Source organism: Rousettus aegyptiacus, unplaced genomic scaffold, assembly GCF_014176215.1.
Source record: "Rousettus aegyptiacus isolate mRouAeg1 unplaced genomic scaffold, mRouAeg1.p scaffold_m13_p_6, whole genome shotgun sequence".
Taxonomy (NCBI): Eukaryota; Metazoa; Chordata; class Mammalia; order Chiroptera; family Pteropodidae; genus Rousettus; species Rousettus aegyptiacus.
The window spans coordinates 13,501,672-13,524,063 of NW_023416309.1; the positions used below are offsets into that span (position 1 = coordinate 13,501,672).

Consider the following 22,392-nt stretch of genomic DNA (forward strand, 5'->3'; position numbering starts at 1 on the left):
GGGAGGAAGGGGTTCGCCTCTGCGGCTGGGCCGCAGAGCCTGCCGTCTCTGAGGCCGAGACTCGGCTGAGCGCTGCAGAGGACAGTCTGGCTGCCTGGCACTTGGGTGGCACGGCTGCCCTGTCCGGAGTCGGCGGGGAGCGTAGCAGACGCCGCGAGCGGCAGCGCGCCGCCTCCCCCCGGTGGGAGCGGTGGTTGGGCCCGGCTGCAGCAGAGCGTTTGCTGGGAGATGGCGGAGCTGCCGCGACGAGGCCCGAGGCCCCGAGAGCAGGGAAGCCGGGCGGGCTCGGGACAAGGCGGAGTCCGGGGACAGCGGGGACGCCGCCCAGTCCGCCGGGTGAGCTGCCCCTGAGGATACTCCACACACAGGGTCGCCTGCAGTTCCTCCCCTCCGTTGGCACCATACCACCCGCGGGGTCGTCCCGGGCGGCTCCTCAGCGCGGCCCTGCTCTCCCCTCACCGCGCGACACTTCTACTTGCCTCCCTCGTAGTGGCCTCACTCCCCTCAGCTCGCCCCCTCATCGCGGGACTCCTCTTCCCCTGTGGGCTCTCCTAGCCTAATGCCTGTCTCGATGTCACCCCAGACTCTCCTCAGAACTCCCCTTGCCCCTTCCCTTTAATGCTCCACATCCAGTGCTCTTTCCATATCCACCTGTGTCTTCATATTCCCCCTCAGCAGCGCCCCTTCATCCGTAAGTTGGTGTGCCAGCCCCGCATTCCGGTGTCGCCACTTGGTACCTCCTCCTCTCACAGCATCTGCTTATCTCCCAGCGCGGAGCCCACACCCCCGCCTCCCCCAGTCCCTATCACTTTCTTCCAGCCCGGGCCTGGATGACTCCTTTGGTTTCTCCCTCAGAAACCTCCCACTATGCACACACATACAGCAGCCCACCTCACCTGTGTTCCTACTTCCAGATAGCACCCCTAGCACCCCTCTCAAAATATTGCTGCTGCTTCTGGGTATCAAGCTAAAATGCAGTTCCTCCACTGACAGCTGTGTGATCCTGGGCAAGTTACTAAGCTTCTCTGGACCCCAAATAATTACTCATGGAAAATGGAGATAATAATAGTATCTACATCTTACTTACCTCTTAGGGCTAATGTGAGCATTAAACATATGGAAAGCTCTTAGAAGAATGGCAAAGAGTAAGCCCTCAGTAAATGTTAACTATTATACTTAATGTCCACTTCCCCTTCAGTGACTTCTCACCACTGTGTTTTTGCCAGAGAGTTTCCTCTAATTCTTAGTGTTCACCCCTTTCACCATTTTGGTTCTTCCCCAATTCTCTTTTCATGTCAATTAGTTTTGCCCAGACCAAAGCTGAACTGTTCTTAAGTCATCTTTCTCAATTCTGAAGGACCCTGTCTCTGCCTAATCATCCCTAAGATGTGTAAGTCTGGAGGAGGGTGATAGAGAGGAATTGCGAGCCACTGGCCTTACTAGGAGTGGCTAAGGTGAGGAGAGCAAAAATAAAGCTTCTAGAAGCAGTCTATATAAGAAAAAATGGCTCTGAAATTAGGTCTCAATAAAACTGTTTTCTGATCACACTGATCTTATTCCTTCTCTTATTGTTTGGATGTGACTTAAGCTCCTGTTGCTTTCTGTCATCCAGCCCCACTCGGTTTGCTCTGTTTTTGTAACAGGACTCAATTCCTCATGTCTCTCCAGACTAGCTCAGGACTCTACTGAGCTCTTTATGGATGAGAGAATAGTGCCACTTAGGCTAAGTTAGGAAGGAGAACTGGAGTGGATAGGGAGAGAGACTCTGGACTCAGCTCTCTGGCTTTTCTCAGGTCCCAGTGATGTGACCTGCTCTGGGGTTACGTTTTTATCATCTCTCCTGAGACTGGCACAAGGTGAAAGGCAGAGACTGAGTAATTTTTCATAAGCAATGAAAAAGAGTCCACAAGTTCTGGGTTTGGAAGCAAATAGAATAATTAGCTAGCACCATTTCTCTTTGCTCTTGAATTCCTCCACCATAGTGTCCACCTGACTGCATGTTCGTTAGTGCTGTTAGCCTGTGAAGTTGGGTTTGATTGATGAGGAAGATTAACAGACTCATGAGTTTCCTCTTAACTGAAATCTTGTTGGAGCACGGGGCTTTCCGTCCCTTCTTCACAGGAAGACCAGAGCTCCAGCTGGCTGGCCAACTGCTTGGTCATGAGATGGTAACTCCTTTCAGAGCAGGTTCATTTTTAGCCTCCTGGGCTGTTTGGCCTCTCATTCATGAGAGATTTGTTCCTTTCTAGCCCTTGGATATACTGCTCTAGCTCTGAGCTTAGCTCAGGGAGGAGACTTTAGACAGTATTCTAAGAAGGGAAACAATCTTTGAAGCTAAGGCATGAGACTCAGATTGTGTTGTTCTTCTACAGGAGATTTTTTTTGGAGAACAAATCCTGTGAGCAGAAGGTAAGAGATGTGTGAAGAGGGTAATAGATTAATGACACAGTTTTGAAGGGAGAAACAATCCATTGATTTCTTTGTCTTACAGATAGGAAGGGAAGAAATTGTGAACTTTGCTGACCTCTGATGTGAGAACCTCAAGTCAAGGGTGGAGCCTGGCTTTACATCCTGAAGCTATGGGCCAGGGGGCCATGGTGACCTGACACAAATGGACTCTGTCCAGTTGTCCCCTGTTGACCTTTCTACTTCCCCTACACTATACTAAGGGGACTTGTCTCTACCTCTTCAGGGAACTGACCCTGAGGAGAAATCCCTTTCCCCTCTTTTCCTATCCTTCCACCCTCCCAAGAGAGCCCCAGCCTATAGAACTCCTACCTCCCATCCCTTGAGGTGGTCCCCATTCCTGCATCCCCTCCCTCGCCATGCTCAAGCTGTGGAAGGTGGTACGCCCAGCTCGGCAGCTGGAACTGCACCGCCTCATACTATTGCTGATTGCTTTTAGTCTGGGCTCCATGGGTTTTCTGGCTTACTACATATCCACCAGCCCCAAGGCCAAAGAACCCTTGCCCCTGCCCTTGGGAGACTGCAGCAGTGGTGGGGCAGCTGGCCCTGGCCCTGTACGGCCTCCAGTCCCACCTCAGCCTCCCAGGCCTCCAGAGACAGCTCAAACCGAACCTGTGGTCCTTGTGTTTATAGAGAGTGCATACTCACAGCTAGGGCAGGAGATTGTGGCCATCTTGGAGTCTAGTCGTTTTCGTTATAGCACTGAGCTGGCACCCGGCCGAGGGGACATGCCCACACTGACTGATCACACCCGGGGCCGCTATGTCTTGGTCATTTATGAGAACCTGCTCAAGTATGTCAATCTGGACGCCTGGAGTCGGGAACTGCTAGATCGGTATTGTGTGGAGTATGGCGTGGGCATCATTGGCTTTTTCCGAGCCCATGAGCATAGCCTACTGAGTGCCCAGCTCAAGGGATTTCCCCTTTTTCTACATTCAAACTTGGGGCTCCGAGACTACCAAGTTAATCCTTCTGCCCCGCTGCTGCATCTCACACGGCCCAGCCGCCTGGAGCCTGGGCCACTGCCTGGTGATGACTGGACCATCTTCCAATCCAATCATAGCACATATGAACCAGTGCTTCTTGCCAGTCTTCAGCCAGCTGAGCTTCCTGTTCCAGGACCAGTGTCTCGCCGGGCCCGGCTTCCCACTGTGGTACAGGACCTGGGGCTTCATGATGGCATCCAGCGGGTGATCTTTGGTCATGGCCTTTCCTTCTGGCTCCACAAACTTGTCTTTGTTGATGCTGTTTCATACCTCACTGGCAAGCGCCTCTGCCTGGACATCGACCGCTACATCTTGGTAGACATTGATGACATCTTTGTGGGCAAGGAAGGTACCCGCATGAAAGTGGCTGATGTTGAGGTCAGTCTTTTTTCCTTAGAAGCTATTTCAAGCTCTTACCTGTCAGACTCCCTTCCTTGATTCTGAGCTTGTCATAGGAATACTTTTCATTTTTCTCCTGCTCCATCTGCTCTCTCCTGATTTCTCATGTTCCTGCTACTCTTCCCAGGCTCTGTTGACCACCCAGAACAAACTCAGGACCTTAGTCCCCAACTTCACCTTCAACTTGGGCTTCTCGGGCAAGTTCTATCATACTGGTGAGCTCATTCCCCTGTGCCTTCAAGCATATCAGTCTTAATATGATCTGTCCCATCACTCTCCATCTTTCTGGGTAGACAAGTTGGAGAGAAGGGGCAAGATTTGGAGTCACAATCCTGTGAGGAGCTAATGGTGGGTATAAATTTAGTTTAGCATGGGTGGCTGGAGGGCAAGTTGGCTAGCGGGGGCAATTAGTCTTACATGAGCAGATGTTCCAAGGATGGAAAGTGGTCAGTGTTATAGAACAAAGGAGGGCAGATGGGCTAACTGGCTGTGGTCAGTGGTCATTGTGTGGCCATAGGGACAGAGGAGGAGGATGCAGGGGACGACATGCTGCTGAAGCACCGCAGAGAGTTCTGGTGGTTCCCCCATATGTGGAGCCACATGCAGCCACACCTGTTCCACAATCGCTCTGTGCTGGCTGACCAGATGAGGCTCAACAAACAGTTTGCTCTGGTGAGACCTTTGGAACTCTTCCCTATACTTTTTCCCAGAAATAATGGTTTCTTTTCAGCCTTCCCCTAATGGAGTACCGTTTCCCTACCCTTTACATTTCTTTCTGTGGAGGCATCCCCACCCTCTTTACCCTCTATTCCCCAAACCTCACCAGGTCCTGGTGAAAATCTGTGCCATTTTCAGGAGCATGGGATTCCCACGGATCTGGGGTATGCTGTGGCCCCCCACCACTCGGGCGTGTATCCCATCCACACGCAGCTCTATGAGGCCTGGAAATCTGTATGGGGCATCCAGGTGACCAGCACTGAGGAATATCCCCATCTCCGCCCTGCCCGCTACCGCCGTGGCTTCATTCACAATGGCATTATGGTAAGGGACACCTAATACAAATTTGAATCAAACTCCCACATTTTGACAACTTCCAACTTGACCTATGTCCTGTCAAATAAGGGTTGAGGGGTGAAAAGTCATGGTGCACATAGCAAGAGTTTTATTACTATTAACTTCATTCATACTGAGTCCGCCACGAATCCTAATGCTTCAGGACTTTCGTCCTTCATCTCATCCTCCTTTTTAAATCCATCTATCCCTATTCTTTTTTTCCTTCCAGGTCCTGCCACGGCAGACATGTGGCCTCTTCACTCACACAATCTTCTATAATGAGTATCCCGGAGGCTCCCGTGAACTAGACCAGAGCATCCGTGGTGGAGAGCTCTTTATGACAGTGCTGCTTAATCCGGTAAGGTGCCGAGAAGAAGAGCTAGAAGAATGGAGAGCCAAAGTGCTCGCAGGCTGGGACCTTTGCTTACCAAGCTTGCTTCTGAGCTGGGGTAGGCTCTCCAACTCTGACATGCAGGCACCCCCTTGCAGATCAGCATATTTATGACTCATCTGTCCAATTATGGAAATGATCGACTGGGCCTGTACACCTTTGAAAGCCTGGTGCGCTTCCTCCAGTGCTGGACACGGCTGCGCCTGCAGACTCTTCCTCCTGTCCCTCTAGCACGAAAGTACTTTGAACTCTTCCCTCAAGAGCAAAGCCCTCTTTGGCAGGTATGGGTGGAAGTCAGGCTGACCAGACATGATGGTGGGGAATGAAGAAAAGATTAGGCCTTATCTGATTCCTGGCCTCACCTTCAGAATCCCTGTGATGACAAGAGGCATAAAGACATCTGGTCCAAGGAGAAAACCTGTGATCGGCTCCCGAAGTTCCTCATTGTGGGACCCCAGAAGACAGGTGAATCATCTTTAGACAATTGTTCTTGCCCTGCCTTAAACACAAGAATCTTTGGCCATGGAATTCCCTTCTCATGCCCACCCCTCAGAAATTCAGTCTCTTGAGATAGTGATTCTTACTTAACCTTGGTTATATATCAGAATCATCTCTAGAGTTTTTTAAGATCCACAAGTGATTCTGATGCACAGTTATGGCTGAGAACCACTATTTCAACTCTTCCCTGGATCTCACTCAGACTTTCCTTCTCTTACTCTAGTTTGGCCAAAGGGGATTTTACTACCCAGAGTGGTTGTTTTCTTACTTCAAGAGCATGTTGTTGAGCTGGCTTCTCTTCCATAGACTTCCTTGGACTTTCTCTCCTGTTTAGGGACCACAGCTATTCACTTCTTCCTGAGCCTGCACCCAGCTGTGACTAGCAGCTTCCCTAGCCCCAGCACCTTTGAGGAGATTCAGTTCTTCAGCGGCCCTAATTACCACAAGGGCATTGACTGGTGAGACTGGGACACTTTGGAATGCTTCTCAGAGGAGCACTCCCTTCCCCCAAAATACCCCATTCCAGCTTCCACTACATCGATGTTGGGCCCTTTTCACACTGCAAATTCTCTGCCTCCTCTGTGCTACTTTTTAGGTACATGGACTTCTTTCCTATCCCTTCCAATGCCAGCACTGACTTCCTATTTGAAAAAAGTGCCACCTACTTTGACTCAGAAGTTGTACCACAGCGCGGGGCTGCCCTCCTACCACGAGCCAAGATCATCACTGTGCTCACCAACCCTGCTGACAGGGCCTACTCTTGGTACCAAGTGAGCCTGACGTTAGAGACATATTAGGGCTTGGGGGAGGGAGGTGGTCAGTGCTAGAGAGACAGAAAAGGATAAGGGTAGGGAAATTAAACTAGTGCCTTGGAGGGGGTTTCCAAGAGTGGGGCAAAATGATTCTGTCAAATCACCAATCCCTTCTCTTCCTACTCCTGTCCTTCAGCACCAGCGAGCACATGGAGACCCAGCTGCTCTGAACTATACCTTCTACCAGGTGATTTCAGCCTCCTCCCAGGCCCCTCTGGCACTTCGTTCCTTGCAAAACCGCTGTCTTGTCCCCGGCTACTATTCCACCCATCTTCAGCGCTGGCTAACTTACTACCCATCTGGACAGGTACCCTCCCCCGATATCCTTCACTGGGGTCCCCTTTCCCCTTAAGTCCAGAGGATTCTAAGGAGTACAGTAGTAACCACATCCCTGTCTCTAGTTGCTGATTGTGGATGGGCAAGAGCTGCGTACCAATCCAGCTGCTTCAATGGAGAGCATCCAGAAGTTCCTGGGTATCACACCCTTTCTGAACTACACACGGACCCTCAGGTGGGAGAGCATGACCCAGGAGAGGACTACGAGAAAATTGGGGAAGCAGGCTGACCATGTCTGTTTGGACGAAATGGATTTACCCTGTCTCACAAGGAGACTTGTGTCCTTTGGGTTGGGAGAGAGTGAGAGTGTACCTTTATGGGCTTGGATTTTTCTCCCTGCCACCTAATGGCTTCTTCCTCTTGAGCAGGTTTGATGAAGATAAGGGATTCTGGTGCCAGGGACTTGAAAATGGTAAGACTCGCTGTCTAGGCAAGAGCAAAGGCCGGAGGTACCCAGACATGGACACTGAGGTGAGTAAATTCTGGGACATGTTATCCCTCTTCACCCCTAAGATCTGTTTCTGTGTCCCACTTACCATTTCTACCTTCATTTTTCTCTATCAGTCCCGCCTTTTTCTTATGGATTTTTTCCGGAACCACAATTTGGACCTGTCAAAGCTACTCAGCCGGCTTGGACAGCCAGTGCCCTCTTGGCTTCGGGAAGAACTGCAGCATTCCAGTCTAGGCTGATATCCCAGCCTCCTGTACCAGCAAAAAGCCCCCTGCTTCTCTAAAGGGCAAGCCCAGAGCAGGGCCCACAAGGGGGATTTGAGTGGCTTGGCCCCACCCGCTTCTACCTCAGTGGCCCTCAGGCCTGGGACGTCTGAGAAGGGAAAGATATCCTTTTCCCAACTCTGATGTCTGATAAAGGGGCATCCCTTGACATCCCACATTATGGTACTAGTCACCTTTGACCCATGGTCTTGGAAGGTGAGGAGGAGGAATGAGAGAGTACAGGCATGGTATAGAGGAAAGTATTAATCAAATGATTTCCCTGTTCATCCCTGGAGTGTATACCTGGCTATGGGAGGGATCCCTTACTGTGGGATTAATGGGATATACCTGTGGCCCGACCTCCCTAATGTCATTCACATTGAATGGAGATGAGGTCGGACAGTGGCTCATAGAGCTGAGTATGAGCCCTAGCTGTGGGCTTGAAACATCCTTAATAAACATCCTTATTTTTCTGCTTTGTCTGCCTCACTGGAATGGGAGAAATCTAGAATAAAGCAAGTATCAGACTTTTCCCCTGGTTCAAGGTTCATCTATACATGGAGGGAAAGAAGGGAAAGGCCCAGGCAGACTAGAGTAAAAAAGGAGTTTATATATTTATAAATGCCAAATAAATACCAGAGGCCACCCAATGCCCCCTCCCAGACAGGGATATCTCCCCCAACCCTAGGCTTCTAGGGTCTGAGACATCTTGGCCCCAAGCTACAGCCCAAGAGCAGCTGCCAGTCTGGGCTACCAGGGAACTAGGTAGGGATGATCTGTCCAGCCAAGATTCACTCCCACTGTGTGAGAAGCCCCCATAGCCATAGGCTTGTGTCCCTGTATAGGGCCCTAGGGGGGTCAGACTCAGGGGGAGAAGGTGGTCATCTCGAGTGAGACCTGCTGCCACAACTCCTTGGTCTGTTTGCTGCGCTTGAGGTTCTGAAGGATGTCGTTGAACTGCATCATGCCCATGGGTGTCAGGCAGAAGGCGCTGCGGGCACTGCGAATCGCATTTACAAAGTCGTCGTAGTCGGCAGGGGTCAGGTGAATCAAGCGGTGGTGGATGTACTGGAAGAGAATGTGTGGAGGATGAACCACTGAGCAAGGAACCAGGCCTCTCTGCTCTTGCATGCTGGGTGATTTGTTCCATGCCTGCCCAAGAGGTGTTCCACCCTGCTGCATATTTCCTGGGTTGTCACCTGCATGTATGCCTGCTGACAGCGCTGCACCAGCTGGTGGAAGGCCGGGGCACGCAGGTGGTTGTGGGCATGAGCAGGGCTCAGCCGCTGCAGCGTCTCCATGACGATCTCCTGCAGCACAAACGGGCTCAGCACCCCCTTGGCTGCCCCCACACAGAACTGGTGCACGTAGTTCACTCCTGGGGGGCAGGGGGAGGGGCATAAGACGGGGGTGGCCACCTCTGCCCTAGGGACCCAACTTTTATTTCTCAGCTCTGGCCTGGCAGAGAGCCTCCCTCCACCCCAGGAGCTGAGGTAGCCCCCCGCCCCCCGCGCACGCACACATACCCGACCAAGGCCTCAACTCTGAGCAAGAGCTAGGAAGGAGGTCTGGGATAGGAAGGTGGGGGAAGCAGGTGGGGGCGGACAATGGTCCTAGGGAGGGGAGGTGTTACCCAGCTTTGCTGCCAGCCCCAGCAACCATTTGACATCATCTGTGTAGGGGGGGGGAGCGGGAGAAGTTGTTGGGGTGATCGTTGTGTGCTCGGCGACCCAGCATCTCCAGTGCCAACATTCCTGGGAGAAAAGAGCAAATACATAGTGGGGGTACATCCTCCTCACCCTCTACCCCAACCTGGTATCTGACCCCACAGTAAAAAAGTTAAAGAGCTCTGGGAGGTGGTTGTCACTGAAGAGACTCTGACACAGCTGAAGGTGGAGGTACAGAAAGGGACCTCCTCTTACCAACACGGTAGGCAGCATGCAGGTGGTGAAGGCTGTGTGGGTTGACAGGCTGATTGTGTGTCTCCTCCTCTGGTGGTGGAAAACCCCCGCTCACCAGAGGGCTGGGCTGTGTGGTCAGGGCAGGCAATGAGGCACCCTGGATGGCTGGAAATGTGGATGCTGGATGGACACTGCTCACTGAGGGTGGGATGAAAGCCAGTGAGGAACTCAGCCCCAAGAGGGGCAGAGAGGATTCCCTCCCTACCTCCCCTGCCCAGTGTACCTCCCCTCCATTCACCTGTTCCCTGTCCCCACAACTCACAGGCCACACTAGCGGGCAGTGGGAGCCCTGGCTCTGTGTGATAGGGATGTACTGTGATGGGTGCCATGGAAGGGACGGGGAAAGACACAGCAGTGGCAGCAAGTGAGGGGGGAGTCACCGAGTAAGGGTACTGAGCCCCCAGGAATGCAGGATGCACACCCTAGAAGCAAAAAGAGGAAGAGAAGGAAGATACCAAATTATATTAGGATGTAGCTCTCCCCCTTCGTCCCACAACTGAGTATCCCTACATTTCTCAGTTGGGCTGGGTCCCCCAGACTCCCACCACTTCACCCAGGACTCGGACAACCCTATTCTCCCAGAGTACCCCACTCCAACCCCCAATGAACTAATATTCTCCCATATACCCAACCCCCCAGTAGAACAGTGGTCTCACCTGTGGGTATGCAGAGCTGGGCACAGGGAAGACGGCAGGCCGGGGCATATGAGGCATGGGGTGGGCAGGATGAGCTGGGTGGGTGAGGTATTGAGGGCTACAGGGCAGGTGGGGCTGTAGAGCAGTGTAGGGGTGCAGGCCAGGGGAATGTCCATGCCCCAGTCCTGGACCCGGATATAAACTGGACCCCACCGAGATGACTGGCACCACTGTGGCTGCTGCTGTCACTGCTGCCGCTGCCACTGTAACGGGCTCAGTCCCTGGGCCTCCCCTGCCCTCAGGCAGCCCCCGCCCAGCCTCCCCAGCTGTCCTGATCCCACTGGCACTACAGCTTGTAGCCCCTTCACGGGCTGTGGTTGAGCCACCTGCTGTTTGCTCATATAGCCAGAACCACTGGTGAGCAACCTCAAACAACACTTCGGGGTATACGCCTCCACCCTTAGCCGCCTCTTCCACTGCCATGCAGGCCTTCTCCAACATGAGGTTATCCTGGAAGGGAGGAACACAGAGGGTTAAGAGGGAAGGGCTTTACTTAGGGATGGCATTCCGACATCTCCCCCAGAACTGGCTGGTTTCTGGGGAAGCATGAAAAGTCAGAGCCAATGCTCAGAGTCTGTCAGTGAAGGCTTCACAGACACTGAAAAAATACTTGCTGACCAGTAGAAGTCAAGACCCAGTTTCAAACTAATTTAGCCGCTCCGTCCCATCAAAGTCCCATCATATCCCCAAGGCCTTCCTTAAGCATTCCATCCTAGCGATCATCTTGGTGCCTAAACTATAGGCCTCTATTTCCTTATCTGTAAAATATGAACAATCTGGGCCAACCTCAGTGATACAAGCTTAAAAAAGTAATGGATGTGACAGCACATTAATATGTCAAATGTCACCATGAGAGGACAAACTGGATAGTTTGTGAACTCTGGTATATGGGAATCAAGAGCTGAGCTGTCAAGATTTCCCCATGCCCACCTTCCCTGCCCAGATACCCCAAAGCAGGGCCCCAGATTGCCTATAGAAATACCTGCTCCTTGCACTGCACCAGGGCCCGCTGGATCTCATTAGGGTTCAGTGCATGGGCATGAGGCAGGCAGCTTAGGGCTAGCTCTGCTGCTGCCCTCACCATATTGGAATCTCGTGCCCGTGATGCCCTGTCAGCCAGGGATGCAACCTCAGGAGGCGTCAGGTGCCCATCCCAGCATTCTACCAGTATAGTCAGAGCTGCACTGCCAATCTCCATTGCCTGGCCTTTGGGGAAAAGAGAGAAAAGCAGAATGGGGTTAGCATGAGCACCACTGGGGAGTGGGAATGGTGTCTCTGCTCTGAGTTCAGTAACAAGGCTTTTATCTCCATCAATTAATCCCCTTTCCATACCCAAATCAAAACACTAGATTTACCTGTAATCCAAGAAACGTGGGAAGAATAGGTACGTGAAAGCCAGTTGGGAGAAACGAAGTTGTGCAGGCCAAGGGCATAAAGCCCAATTTCAAAGGCGCAAAGGTGCAGGTTGCGGTGAGGACCCTGGTGGCCCCCTGAGGAAGATGGATGTGTGAAAATGGAAGTGCTGCTGTTGCCCCCTGCTTTGATCAGCACTGTCTTTGCCAGCTCGAAGTAGAAGTGTGCAGCTGCCTCTGATGGCTGATTGGGTACATGAGGGGCATGACTCTCGGGACGGCGACCCTTGTACCTGAAGGGACAATGGGGTAGGGACAGGGATTGGGGTTTCTCTGAAATGGATGTCCAGGTAGGTTGGGAAAGACCAGGGTAGGTGAGGATATTAAAGGGACAATAATTGGATTACACTAGGAATGTGGCTCTGAGGGTGGGCCAGATCAGAGAGAACAGATATTTCTTCCCACTGACCTTCCAACTTCAACTGTCTTCGCCCGGGCCCCTCCACTGGCACTGGCCCGGCGACTTCCACTGGAAGACGAGGAGCCCAGGGAATCTGAGGAAGAGCTGCTAATGCTGTCACTGTCCTGTCCTCGACCCCAAGAGGTGGGGGCCCAGCCCCCTCGAAGTGGCCTCCGGCTCAAGGTGGGAGAGCTATCCGATGTTGTTTCAGGGGCACTGCTGTCAATGCTGGCCATGCCTAACCCCCCAAAAGACAAATCAATCTCAGAAGTTCCAGAAGTCAGATTCCAAGAATATTCTTCCCTCCATGTTATTCCATGGGCTCTCATACCTGTGTGCTTCTTCTTAGGCCGCCCAGGGGAGCCCCAGCCCCGTCCATTGTAGCCTCCACGACTGCCAAGTGCCAGACGGCTGGGAACCTTCCCCTCTGGCCTTGGGGTCAAAGCCGCCTCAGATGGGAGACTCTCACAGGGGGAATGTGGGGAACTCTCTAGGTGGGGAAAATAGGACAGTGGGATGAACCCAGGAAAGGGGAACCAACATGGTTCCATACCATTCATCCCCCTGCCCAGTGCCCCCACCTCACCAGGCACATTCTTCTCTGTGAAGCCCTCAGTGGGGCCTGGCCCAGCCCCTGCCACACTCCCTGGTTGAGCAGGCCCTGCAGAGCCTGAGGTCAGTGGCTGCAGGGCCCCTGGAGCAGATGGGCCCCCATGCTTTGAAGGAGACCTCTGGCTGGCTGTGGCTGGGCGGCTAGATGAGTAAAACGAACTCAATGTCTGTGGTTTATGCGTCTGGCTCTCTCGATCCAAGAGTTTGTCTAAGATCTGAAGGACAGAGAAGTAGTGACAGAATGCTCTTTATCTCCTGACTTCTATTACCTGCCTGTATCCTTGAAACAGCTTAATACTACCTCCTCAGTAAGCCTTCCCAAGTTGTAACTATAGAAGAACATCCTGGAAGATAGGGGCTAGCTTAAATATCCTAGTATCCTCTATAAAACATACCACTAGGATGAGTATATTGATATTAATATTGAAATAAATGAATGAATGACCGACTTTATGTATGCCATCTATTTCTCTTCTTCCACCTCTGCCCAAGCACTGGTCTCTCCTGTTCTTTATGAGGTGTTACCATATCCATCATGGGCAGAATAGCCCTTTTCTCACTTTACTGGGAACCCCTGAGAAACATGGAGGAATTTATTTGCTTTGCCTGTCAAAATTCCAGTACCTCAGTCCCTTACCTTTTTGAGCTTGGCCTGGTCATCCTTGTAAGTGATCATTAGTGCCAATGCCAAGTCACCCTTCTCCCGACGTGTGCCTTCACACAGGAGGGGATGCTCTGCTTCACTCACTGTTGTCTTCATGCCTGTGAGGAGAGGTTCACAGTAATTGAGAATGGCCATAACTCCCAAGACAGAAAAGGTAAACAGGCCAGGGCTCCCAGCCACCAGCATGCAAGGTCAAGAGTTCTATTGGTCCAGGCCACATCCCCTATACAAAGGTCCCCATCGCCTATTACAACCAGCCTTAGCTAAGCTCTGGTCTACTTTTTAAGACCTTCATAACCTGACTCACTCTACCTTCTCAGCATACCCAACACTTTTAAGGAAGTTGGGCTCCTCACTCTCATGAAGACTTGATTGCCCCTGTCTTTATTCTTGGTTTTTTTGTCCCCCTACTTAGGACTTAACTTGATTTTTTAACCTACATTCCATGTTTTACCTCTTCCCTGCAGCCTTTCCCTAAATTTTTGATTTGTTGCCCTTATATCACCCAAAACCCATAGCACACATCTTTGCCCTAAATACTTAACTGTCTTATAGGCACTATTTGGCTCATACATGTCATCCTGGCTTCCTCATTATCATAGAGCCCCTTTGGAACAAGGCCCATGTTTCATGTCATTCAAGGTCTGAGACACACTTAGCTCACAGACATGCTCACAACACTGTCATACTCACCCAAGGCAGCAACTGCTGCTTCAAATCCCAGCTCCTCATCCCCAGGCATCTCGTTGTTCCAGTTGCGACTTGGAGGGCGGGAACCCGTGGGAGAAACCACTGGATGAAAGTTGGGGTAAGTCAGGCAGATAGAACTATCAAGAGAAAGAATGAAAGAGAGGGAACCCAAGACCCTCATCATTTCAGACCCTCCCATGAAGATGCCTGATGGGTCTTTGGCAATTCAGAGCCTTGGAGCTCTTGGTTTTTCCAAAAAAAGTGACTCCTGCCCCAGTTTCCCACTTGCTGTAGAGTCAGCACCATACCTGGAGCACAGAGGACATCAAAGATGAAACTGGCCAGCATAAGAGGCAAAACAGGCCGATAGTCACAGAGCGTCCCTTCCCGAAGCTCCTCTGCCCGGCAACGCATGGTACTCATCTCACTTGGACCCAGAGGAATCTTCTTGAGCAAGGCAGCCACCTCAGACTCCTGGTATGCCAGCTTTACCTGAGGATAGAGGAAGAGGCTCAGACCTCTAATATTTCAATGTGGATCAAGGTACAAGGTTCTGAGATTATAATACAAGGCTCAGATAGAAAATCTAACCTCTAAGGCCTTGGTAGAAGCTGGGGGCCGCTGTAGCTCCAAGGCAAACATGCCAACTCGGAAGGCCAGGTTGTGGTGCTCTGGGCGCTCACTTAGCACTGTCAACAGGAAGGCCGCCTTAGTCAGGGTGTTGGTAGCCACCCAGGTCTGACGGCTTGTAGATACCTTGTTCTTCTTGCCCTAAAGAGAGAAGCACAAGGAGGTAGGAAGATGAGTCTGACACACCTTGGTGGAGGGAGAAGGAGGTTCTCACTTGGGGCAGGAAATAGGAAAGGATTAGGGCCAGGAGGGGAGGGAAAGGGAAGGAGATCTCTCTCACCTTGGCAGGGGGCGGCTCTACCTTGAGGTCGGGTGGGTTGGCTAGCAGGTCCTGGGCAAGCTCCACAGTGAGACGGGAGGCCTCACTGCTGTAGCCATGAGCATGCAAGGCCTCAGCACAGGCAAATAATACCTGGAGAGAGGACATGGGCACCAGACAGGTCGAAGTCCAAGGGCAGAACACCATACACACTCATGCAACAAACATCCTGTGAGCACTTGCTATATGCTGGGCCCTATGCTGTTCCTGGGTATACCATAGGAACTCAGTCTGGTTACAGAAACACACAAACCATTGTGAAGTAGGCTACTATGGGTAAAGGTCAAGAGAGGAGCAGGTGGGTAGAATACCTCACTGAGACTTAGGGCAGAGGGGCAAACTCGGAAAAGACTTCCTAGAGGAACTGATGATCTATAAGATCTCTGTGACCTACAAAAGGAACAGGAGCTAACCGGTAAGGTAAGGGAAGACTATTCCATGAAGAAAAGCCAATCCATGCAAAAGCATAGATGCAAAAGAGAGCATGGCAAACTACAGGAATGGTTCCAATAACTACAGTGTAAAAGACAGAGTAGCTAGATGAGGCTGGAGAAGCATGCACCTATCAGATCAAGTGAAGCCTCATAAGTCATGCCAAGGACTTTCATTTTGTAAACTAAGGGCCATGGGAAAACACTGAAGGGTTGTAAGCAGCAGAGTGACACAATCAGACATTTCAGAAAAACTAATAGAGTAGCAATGTCAAGAATGGGCTATAGGCAGGGAGGCCAGTTAGGAGGCTGTTATAGGATTTTAACAGTCATGCTATTGTCCTGACAATCCCAACTAGAGCCAAATGGCACCTCTCCCAGTTGCGGCTAAGGTGTACCCGCAGAGTCCCCTCACCTCCATGCGACTCTCCTGTTCCAGTGGCTTCAGTCCAGCAAACAGGTCGTGCTCCTCCCCAACCCCGCCCTCGGCCTTCTCTTCCTCGCCCCCAGCCCCGTCCTGGGCATTCAGATAATATGCCTGGTAGTCATCATCCTCCTCTCCAACTGCAGGGGCTGCCTCCTTGGTTTTGGGGAGCCCATTGCCACTCTCATCTGTGGAAGGGAGGTAGTCCCTGGTACAGACCTCCCCGGGTAGTAGGCCAGGGGGGCCAGCAGAGGCTGTGGGAGGCTCTGGCCCTTCTGAGAAGTACACGCCACCATCTTCTTCATAAGTATCTGGGGGTTCAGGAAGGAAGGTGGAATGGCCTCGGGAGCCAACAGAGGGAGGGCAGGGTGGCAGGCTTTCAGGGAATCCACCAAAGGTGCTGGCCTCTGCACCCAGGGCCAGGCTGCTGTCATCCAGGCTCATTTCAGCCAGATCCGGCTCCAAGGAGCTGTCTTCACTGCTCAGCCTTCGCTTGCTCCCGCCGCCTGCTGAGCCCTTACCCCCACTGCCAGCCCCACCCAGTGCCTTGGCTTTGCCCCCACCTGGACCCATCTTATGCAGAGCCTTATCTCCCCCCTCAGCTGAGAGGCGGCGGGGACCCCTCTGTGACGAGGGGACCCCCTCACCCAACCCCTTGCGTTTGGCCCCAGGCTCCTTGGGCCGCACAGCTGGCTCAGCAGGAAGAGAGCGGGGCCGCTCCCGAGATTCTTCCAGGCCCCCAGATCGGGAGGCGCCTGGCCGAGGGGGCAGGGCTCGGGCCCAGCACAGTGCCAGCTTCCGGTCAGTGCCACTATAGGTGACACCAGGAAGTGGGTAGGCCTCTTCCCAGTTGAAGTAGCAGGCCTCCACCGCTGGCCGGAAGCCAGGGAAGAGCCGCTCCAGGGTCTTCTTGTGCTGTCCCCGCTTCACATTCTCAATCACCTTCAGTTGCCACTGGCGGAGCTGTGCACACAGTTCCCGGCGACTGTAGGAACAAAAGGATGAGGCTGTTAGGGGCTACATTCTGCACCAAGAAGGGAAAGAAGCAGGTGGAGTAGGTATACCCTCAGAAGGTGGGCAAAGGGAAGGACCCAGGGAAGTATTTCTTGAGCTACCCTGTGGTCATCACCCCAGTACTCAGAGGCTAGAAGAATGGTACATCTGTATGTATACAAGAAGATGAGGGCTTCCTAGACTAATAATCCATTCCTACAAAGATACAAGGGGTGGAGGGTTAAAGGAGGTCAATCAACAGGATTCTGTTGACATTTATTGACAGTGACCAAGACTGAGACACAAAACTAGTCTGTTGTATGAATATATCATAGTCTGTTAATCCATTTTCAAGTTTAAAGATAGATTTTGGTGATTTCAAATAAAGAAGCCATAAACATTTGTGTATTAAAAAAGAAAAAAAAAGATAAGGGCTTGTTCTGTCCTGGGCTAGCCCAGTCTCCAAGCTGTGGTAAGCATAAGGGGAGACTCACCGCTGAGGGCTGAGTGCAGGGTCCAGCACAGCCAGCCTCCACAGTGTGACCATCTCATCACACATGCTGGCACATGCATGGGCTGCCACCTCTGACTGCCCATTGCTACGGCCCGTGTGCCCACTGGCGCTGCTGTGTGAGGCTGAGGTGCGTACGCTGTACCACCAACCTGTTATCTGGAAACAGAGAGAGCTCTGAGACGCCTTAAGAGCTTGGAGAAAGAGTAGCCTTCCCGAATGTCCTTGTCAGCAAGAGGGTTAAGAGGTTAAGGGAAGGAGAAGATGAACCACCATGGGCCTACCCTACTCTGGCAGATTACCTGTTCGTAGGTGAGACACTGGTCAGTGAGAATTTCCAACAAGGGGGCAGCATTGCTGTCCCTCCGTTTGAACATCTCCCGCACGATGCTAAGCAGGTTCCAGACACCCTCTGGCTCGCGGCCCCTCAGAGGGCGCAGTAGACACGCCCATTCAGCGGCAGCTGGAGGCTCCGTGGAAGACAAATACATGGAGTTCACATCACTGTGAAAGTAGTATAGTAGAAAATGATGACCCTAAGATGATGCTGAATAAAGCAGGTGACAGGGCAACAGGGCTTTGACACAAAAGAGGCCTTAACCCAGAATAGAGTGTAGGGAAAAAAGATGTCCATGACGAAATTCTTAACCTCTCTCTACCTCAGTTTCCCAACTTCTGAAAGGGAGAAAAATAACTTCTGCTCTACTTAGCTAAGAACAGATCACTCTGTGACTATGGATGATAAAACTATCATCATCCATTGATTCATTAGGGACATCTACTGTGTAACAGGCATTAGACAAGTGCAAGGAATCAAAGGTGGGAGGCACAAGCATTAATAGAACAAAGGATCTGTCAACAGTCTGAGGTATGCTCTCCTTCCAACACACAGGCAGGAAGAGATCCAATTTACCTGAAGACCACAGGGGAGGGGCCACAGAACTTGTGCAGTGTCTTCTTGATGTTGTCAGTGAGTGTTGATTCATCCAAATACCAAGTACTCTGGTCAGAGGCGGAGGGCCCTGCTGTGGGATCTGGGGGTGATAGGCAGTCAGTCACCTAGAGATAGGGGCCTGGATTTGCCTGACAACATCGAGCCTTTAGTAAGTGATACTCTGTACTACCAACTTTCTTTCTTCTTACTGCCCTTTCTTACCACACTTACCTGGAGCGCCACACACTGTATTGATGGCTGTTGACTGGGAGGAGAGGAGTTCATCCAGGAGACGCTGGGCTGTGGGGAGGATCTGAGGGGAAAAGGGACAAAGGCATAGGTGACCCAAGGAGGACAGGGCCTAATAGGAAAGCTGATAATGCAGCCCTAGAGCTAGTTGGAGGAGGGTGTGCCAACCTCACTTACCTGCTGAGGGAGCTCACTGATGAGGTATTGAGCAAACTTCTGTAGCTGGTCCCTCTGTAGCCGAGACAGGGACTCTGAGACTGGGGCCCGCAGGCAGACTGCAGAAGCCTGAAAGGGACAGAGAGAGAAACAGAACAATCTGAGAAAAGGCTTGCTGATGCTGGGACTAGGAATAGAAAGGCAGACTATGGGAGGCGAAGGGGCTCACATTATGGCCAGGCATGCAGCAGAGAAGGGGGGGATGGAGCGTAGGATAGGGCCAGGATAAATTGGGAGGGCCTCACGTTGTGGATGCGGAAGAGACAGAGTGCCACGACATGGGTGCACCATTTGGCCCCAGCCCCACAGGTGCAGCTGCAGGAAGTGACCCGGCAGCGGTCAAACATCACAGCCACATTGTAGGCCCCTTTGGGGGGGACCATCTGAGGTGGCACCACTGTAGCACTCAGGTGGAACCCTGGGGAGAAACATGGGCATGGTCAGGAAGAGCCATCAAGACACAGGTCTCTGCCCTCAACTCCGGCCCTGCAGTTATTCAGACAACCTCCTCCAGTTGCTTGCAGTAGGTCTCTAACTCATAACACAAGGGATGAGAGGAGCAGGCTGTACCAAAATGCATGATGGGACCCTTACCTATCTGTAGTGGATCTTTCACAGCCCTCATGCGGAATAGCTGATCTCCTCGCTGGAACTCATCTGCACTGCCATTGGCCAGGCATGAATATAGCCTGAGGGTGAAGAAGAGGACATAGCCACAACTAAGCAAATAACCTCTATACATCCTGTCAGAGAATACAATGCCCTGGGCACTCTCTCCCCATTGTCAATCCCTTTTGGGGAAAATCCAAGGCATTCCCTCATCCCCTTGTCTTCTTACTACAGCCCCCAATACAGTATGCCCTTTGTTCTGTGGGAAGCCCAGCACACTGTGACATATCAGGACCTTACTCCCACCATTAGTCCTTTAGCCTCACCGAATATCCTCTTCATTCTCAGGAAAGCTCCAAAAAGCAATTCGGAGCTGTAGCTGCTCAGGCACTGGGGGGTAAACTTTTTCCACCACTTCAAATGGAATATGAAATGCCACCTGCTTTGCTGACAGCTCCACTAATGGGATCACCAGTCCATCTTTGGAAACAAAGGTTGAGGTAAGGAGAAAGAAAAGGGAAAATGAAAAGGGTTATGATCATTTGGCACCAATACCAGTGCCACATTTTGGACCCCACCTTCACTATGAAAGGAGAGATCTCTATGAAAAACCAAAGGACCCTCCTGTCAGGAAACACCAACCCTTAAGACACCATCTGGGGGAGGTGAGCTAAACAACCCCAACCTACAGCCTGCTACCTAAGGTTTAGAACAGAAGATACCAGGGTTATCCCAGAAACTCCTGGCAGCAAACAGGTGTGTTCCAGGATCCTAGTGGATAATGCCTTTCGCAAGGCTCAGCATCTTATTTCCCATATACCTAGCACTTTAAGATTCATATTACATGGTAAATGTCTCCCTCTGGCATTCTTTTCTCTAATTGCTTTTTTAAACTAACCCTTTTTCTCTAGATGACTTCAGGCCTCAATCTAAGGATGGAAGATAGACCAGAGCCCAGAAGAGTTAAAAGTGGGACCTCCAGAAGCGAGGGAAGCTACATTTCCTTTGGCACACCTGGACCCGGCTTCCAACAATAGAAGACCTGGGTCAAGGGAGGAGAGACAGGCTATCCCAAGGGAACCTAGCATCTGTTCTTGAAATCACCTGGGGTAGGATGGAGTTACTACTCAAAGTTTCAATCAAAAAGCAGTGAAACACAACAGACTGCACATCTCACCAGTTGCTAGTCAGATTAAAAGACAAATCAGAAAATCATGGGGCAGAAAAAAACCCTAAAAAAAAAAAAGTTAATCTCTTTATTTTACAAATGATCCACTGAGGGTAGCCTGGGATGGGAGTGGGTGGGGGTGGGGAAATAACATGCTTTTGTAGATTTTAATCTGTTCAGGAAGATAATCTGTAAATCAAAAATCTTCACCCCAAGATTTCATACTTCCCTCAAAGTGAGGGAGCACTAAGCCCCCAGGCCACCCACACATGCAAATATAAAAGTAGAGAAACCAAAAAAGACTGACAGTGAAAATGTCTATGATGTGTGTGTGTGTGTGTGTGTGTGTATACACAAAACACATGCTTTCTCACCAACTAAAGTTGAATACTATCACTCCTAAAAAGTTAACACATGTAAATTTCTCTATCCCAAAGGGGTACTAGAAATTTCTGTGGGGCAGTCTGAAAAACAGGACTCTTGGAATGGCCAGAGGAGAATCACAAAGTAACCCCCTCAACTGCTGAAAAAAAGTCAGCTTCCACTGAGGCCCAGGACAAAAACTGTGCCATGAGGAAAGCAGGGAAATGATGTGGTGAGACCTGAGCCTTTGGAGCTTCTCTTACCATCACTCTCCTCTCCATCCCCTTTAAAGCAAAATTCTTCAGGGCAATAATCAGTTAATTCACTGAAAGACCCAAGGATGAAAGAAACTCACAGTGAAAAGCAGATAGAACGTTTCATAAGGGGACTCCAGAGACAAGTACCCACACCCTTCCCCAGGCACCAGATGATGGAAATTTAAGGCTCTAATCCAATGGTCCCAACCTTAGAGCCTTGGATGTTCAATATGGCCAGAAACCAAGCCTCTAATCTAAATCTATGGAACTGTGGAATCTCCTCTCACAGGCCAGTTCACCTCCACTTTCTTCTGGGTGGAACCCCTTTTTGGTGCAGCTGGGATCAGAGATCATCACTCTGAATCAAGAAGCTCCCAATGCACTTTGCAATGGGAATGGTCACTTCTTCACAATCCACCCCCCTAACCACATTCTGCTCTACTTTCTAACTTGCCTCAGGCTGAACTCCATAAGTATTCCCAAGTCCCAGAGAACTCTTCTTATCCCATCTCTAAGGCAAATGAACTACAAAAGATCTACTTTCTGTCGCTAATCCTATCCAATCCAGAATTTCCCAGCCATCACCCAAATCTCTTTCTCTCTTACACACACACACACGCACGCACGCACGCACGCACGCTGGTGTGGAGAAGCCAACCCCAGAAAGACCAGAACAGCGAGTCTTTAAGTCCGTTCAATGCTTGGTACAGCTCGCAGGTCCGGGACAGCTCCCGAGCGGGGACAGCTCCCGAGCAGGGACAGCTCTCGAGCAAGGCCAGAGCAAGGCCGGAACAAGGCCTGCCCGCTCCCCACCCTATCACCCGTTCACCCTCACCTCGCATTCTGGTACCGCCACTGCCACCTCCGCCACCGCCGCCAGTGGGGGAATTGGGCCCCGCTGACTGTTTGCGCCATCCCCGCCAGTTCTGGCAGAGGCTCTCGGCCTCAGAGATGAAGGAACAGAGCGAATCCTCTTCAAAGCGGTCCGAATCCTCAAATGAGAAGCGCTCTCCGTCCTCCCACTCTGCGAACATCAGCTCCATGGGTCCCGCACCCCCCTGGGCCGGGTCCCCCCCCGCGGATCCGGGGCCTGGGCCGCCGGCCGGGGACTGAGGGGAGGCCCGGGGCCTGAGGGGCGAGCCGGGGCTGGGGGTGGCCGGGGCGCTCAGGGCGGCCGTGCCGGGCGAGGATCTCAGGCC

At 51.6% G+C, this 22,392-nt stretch overlaps 2 protein-coding genes across 3 annotated transcripts; one reads left to right on the forward strand and one right to left on the reverse strand.

Annotated features, from left to right (window-relative positions):
* The first annotated feature begins 197 nt into the window (after positions 1 to 197).
* NDST2 (N-deacetylase and N-sulfotransferase 2) lies at positions 198 to 8,187 on the forward strand. 2 transcript variants are annotated; one of them, XM_016121122.2, is made up of 15 exons: positions 198 to 336; positions 2,373 to 2,409; positions 2,492 to 3,830; positions 3,979 to 4,066; positions 4,369 to 4,523; positions 4,707 to 4,892; positions 5,134 to 5,262; positions 5,394 to 5,576; positions 5,664 to 5,760; positions 6,128 to 6,251; positions 6,389 to 6,563; positions 6,742 to 6,912; positions 7,007 to 7,116; positions 7,310 to 7,412; positions 7,506 to 8,187. In XM_016121122.2, the coding sequence occupies exons 3-15, from the start codon at positions 2,826 to 2,828 to the stop codon at positions 7,629 to 7,631; spliced, it is 2,652 nt and encodes an 883-aa protein (XP_015976608.1). In that variant the 5' UTR covers positions 198 to 336; positions 2,373 to 2,409; positions 2,492 to 2,825; the 3' UTR covers positions 7,632 to 8,187. The 2 variants fall into 2 exon arrangements, with proteins under 2 accessions (XP_015976608.1, XP_015976631.1); XM_016121145.2 differs by having other exon boundaries at positions 7,007 to 7,079; positions 7,506 to 7,645.
* A 182-nt stretch (positions 8,188 to 8,369) lies between these two features.
* On the reverse strand, positions 8,370 to 22,236 carry ZSWIM8 (zinc finger SWIM-type containing 8). The gene is given in 27 exon segments (XM_016120860.2): positions 8,370 to 8,723; positions 8,855 to 9,033; positions 9,289 to 9,340; positions 9,342 to 9,409; positions 9,578 to 9,754; positions 9,855 to 10,038; positions 10,273 to 10,761; positions 11,294 to 11,517; positions 11,667 to 11,956; positions 12,133 to 12,361; positions 12,455 to 12,613; positions 12,710 to 12,950; positions 13,373 to 13,497; positions 14,093 to 14,191; positions 14,398 to 14,581; positions 14,681 to 14,860; positions 15,000 to 15,131; positions 15,885 to 16,878; positions 17,381 to 17,556; positions 17,700 to 17,901; positions 18,311 to 18,431; positions 18,563 to 18,644; positions 18,758 to 18,865; positions 19,042 to 19,214; positions 19,391 to 19,485; positions 19,732 to 19,885; positions 22,029 to 22,236. Coding segments are annotated over 27 exon segments (5,529 nt in total). The 3' UTR covers positions 8,370 to 8,519.
* Positions 22,237 to 22,392: the final 156 nt, after the last annotated feature.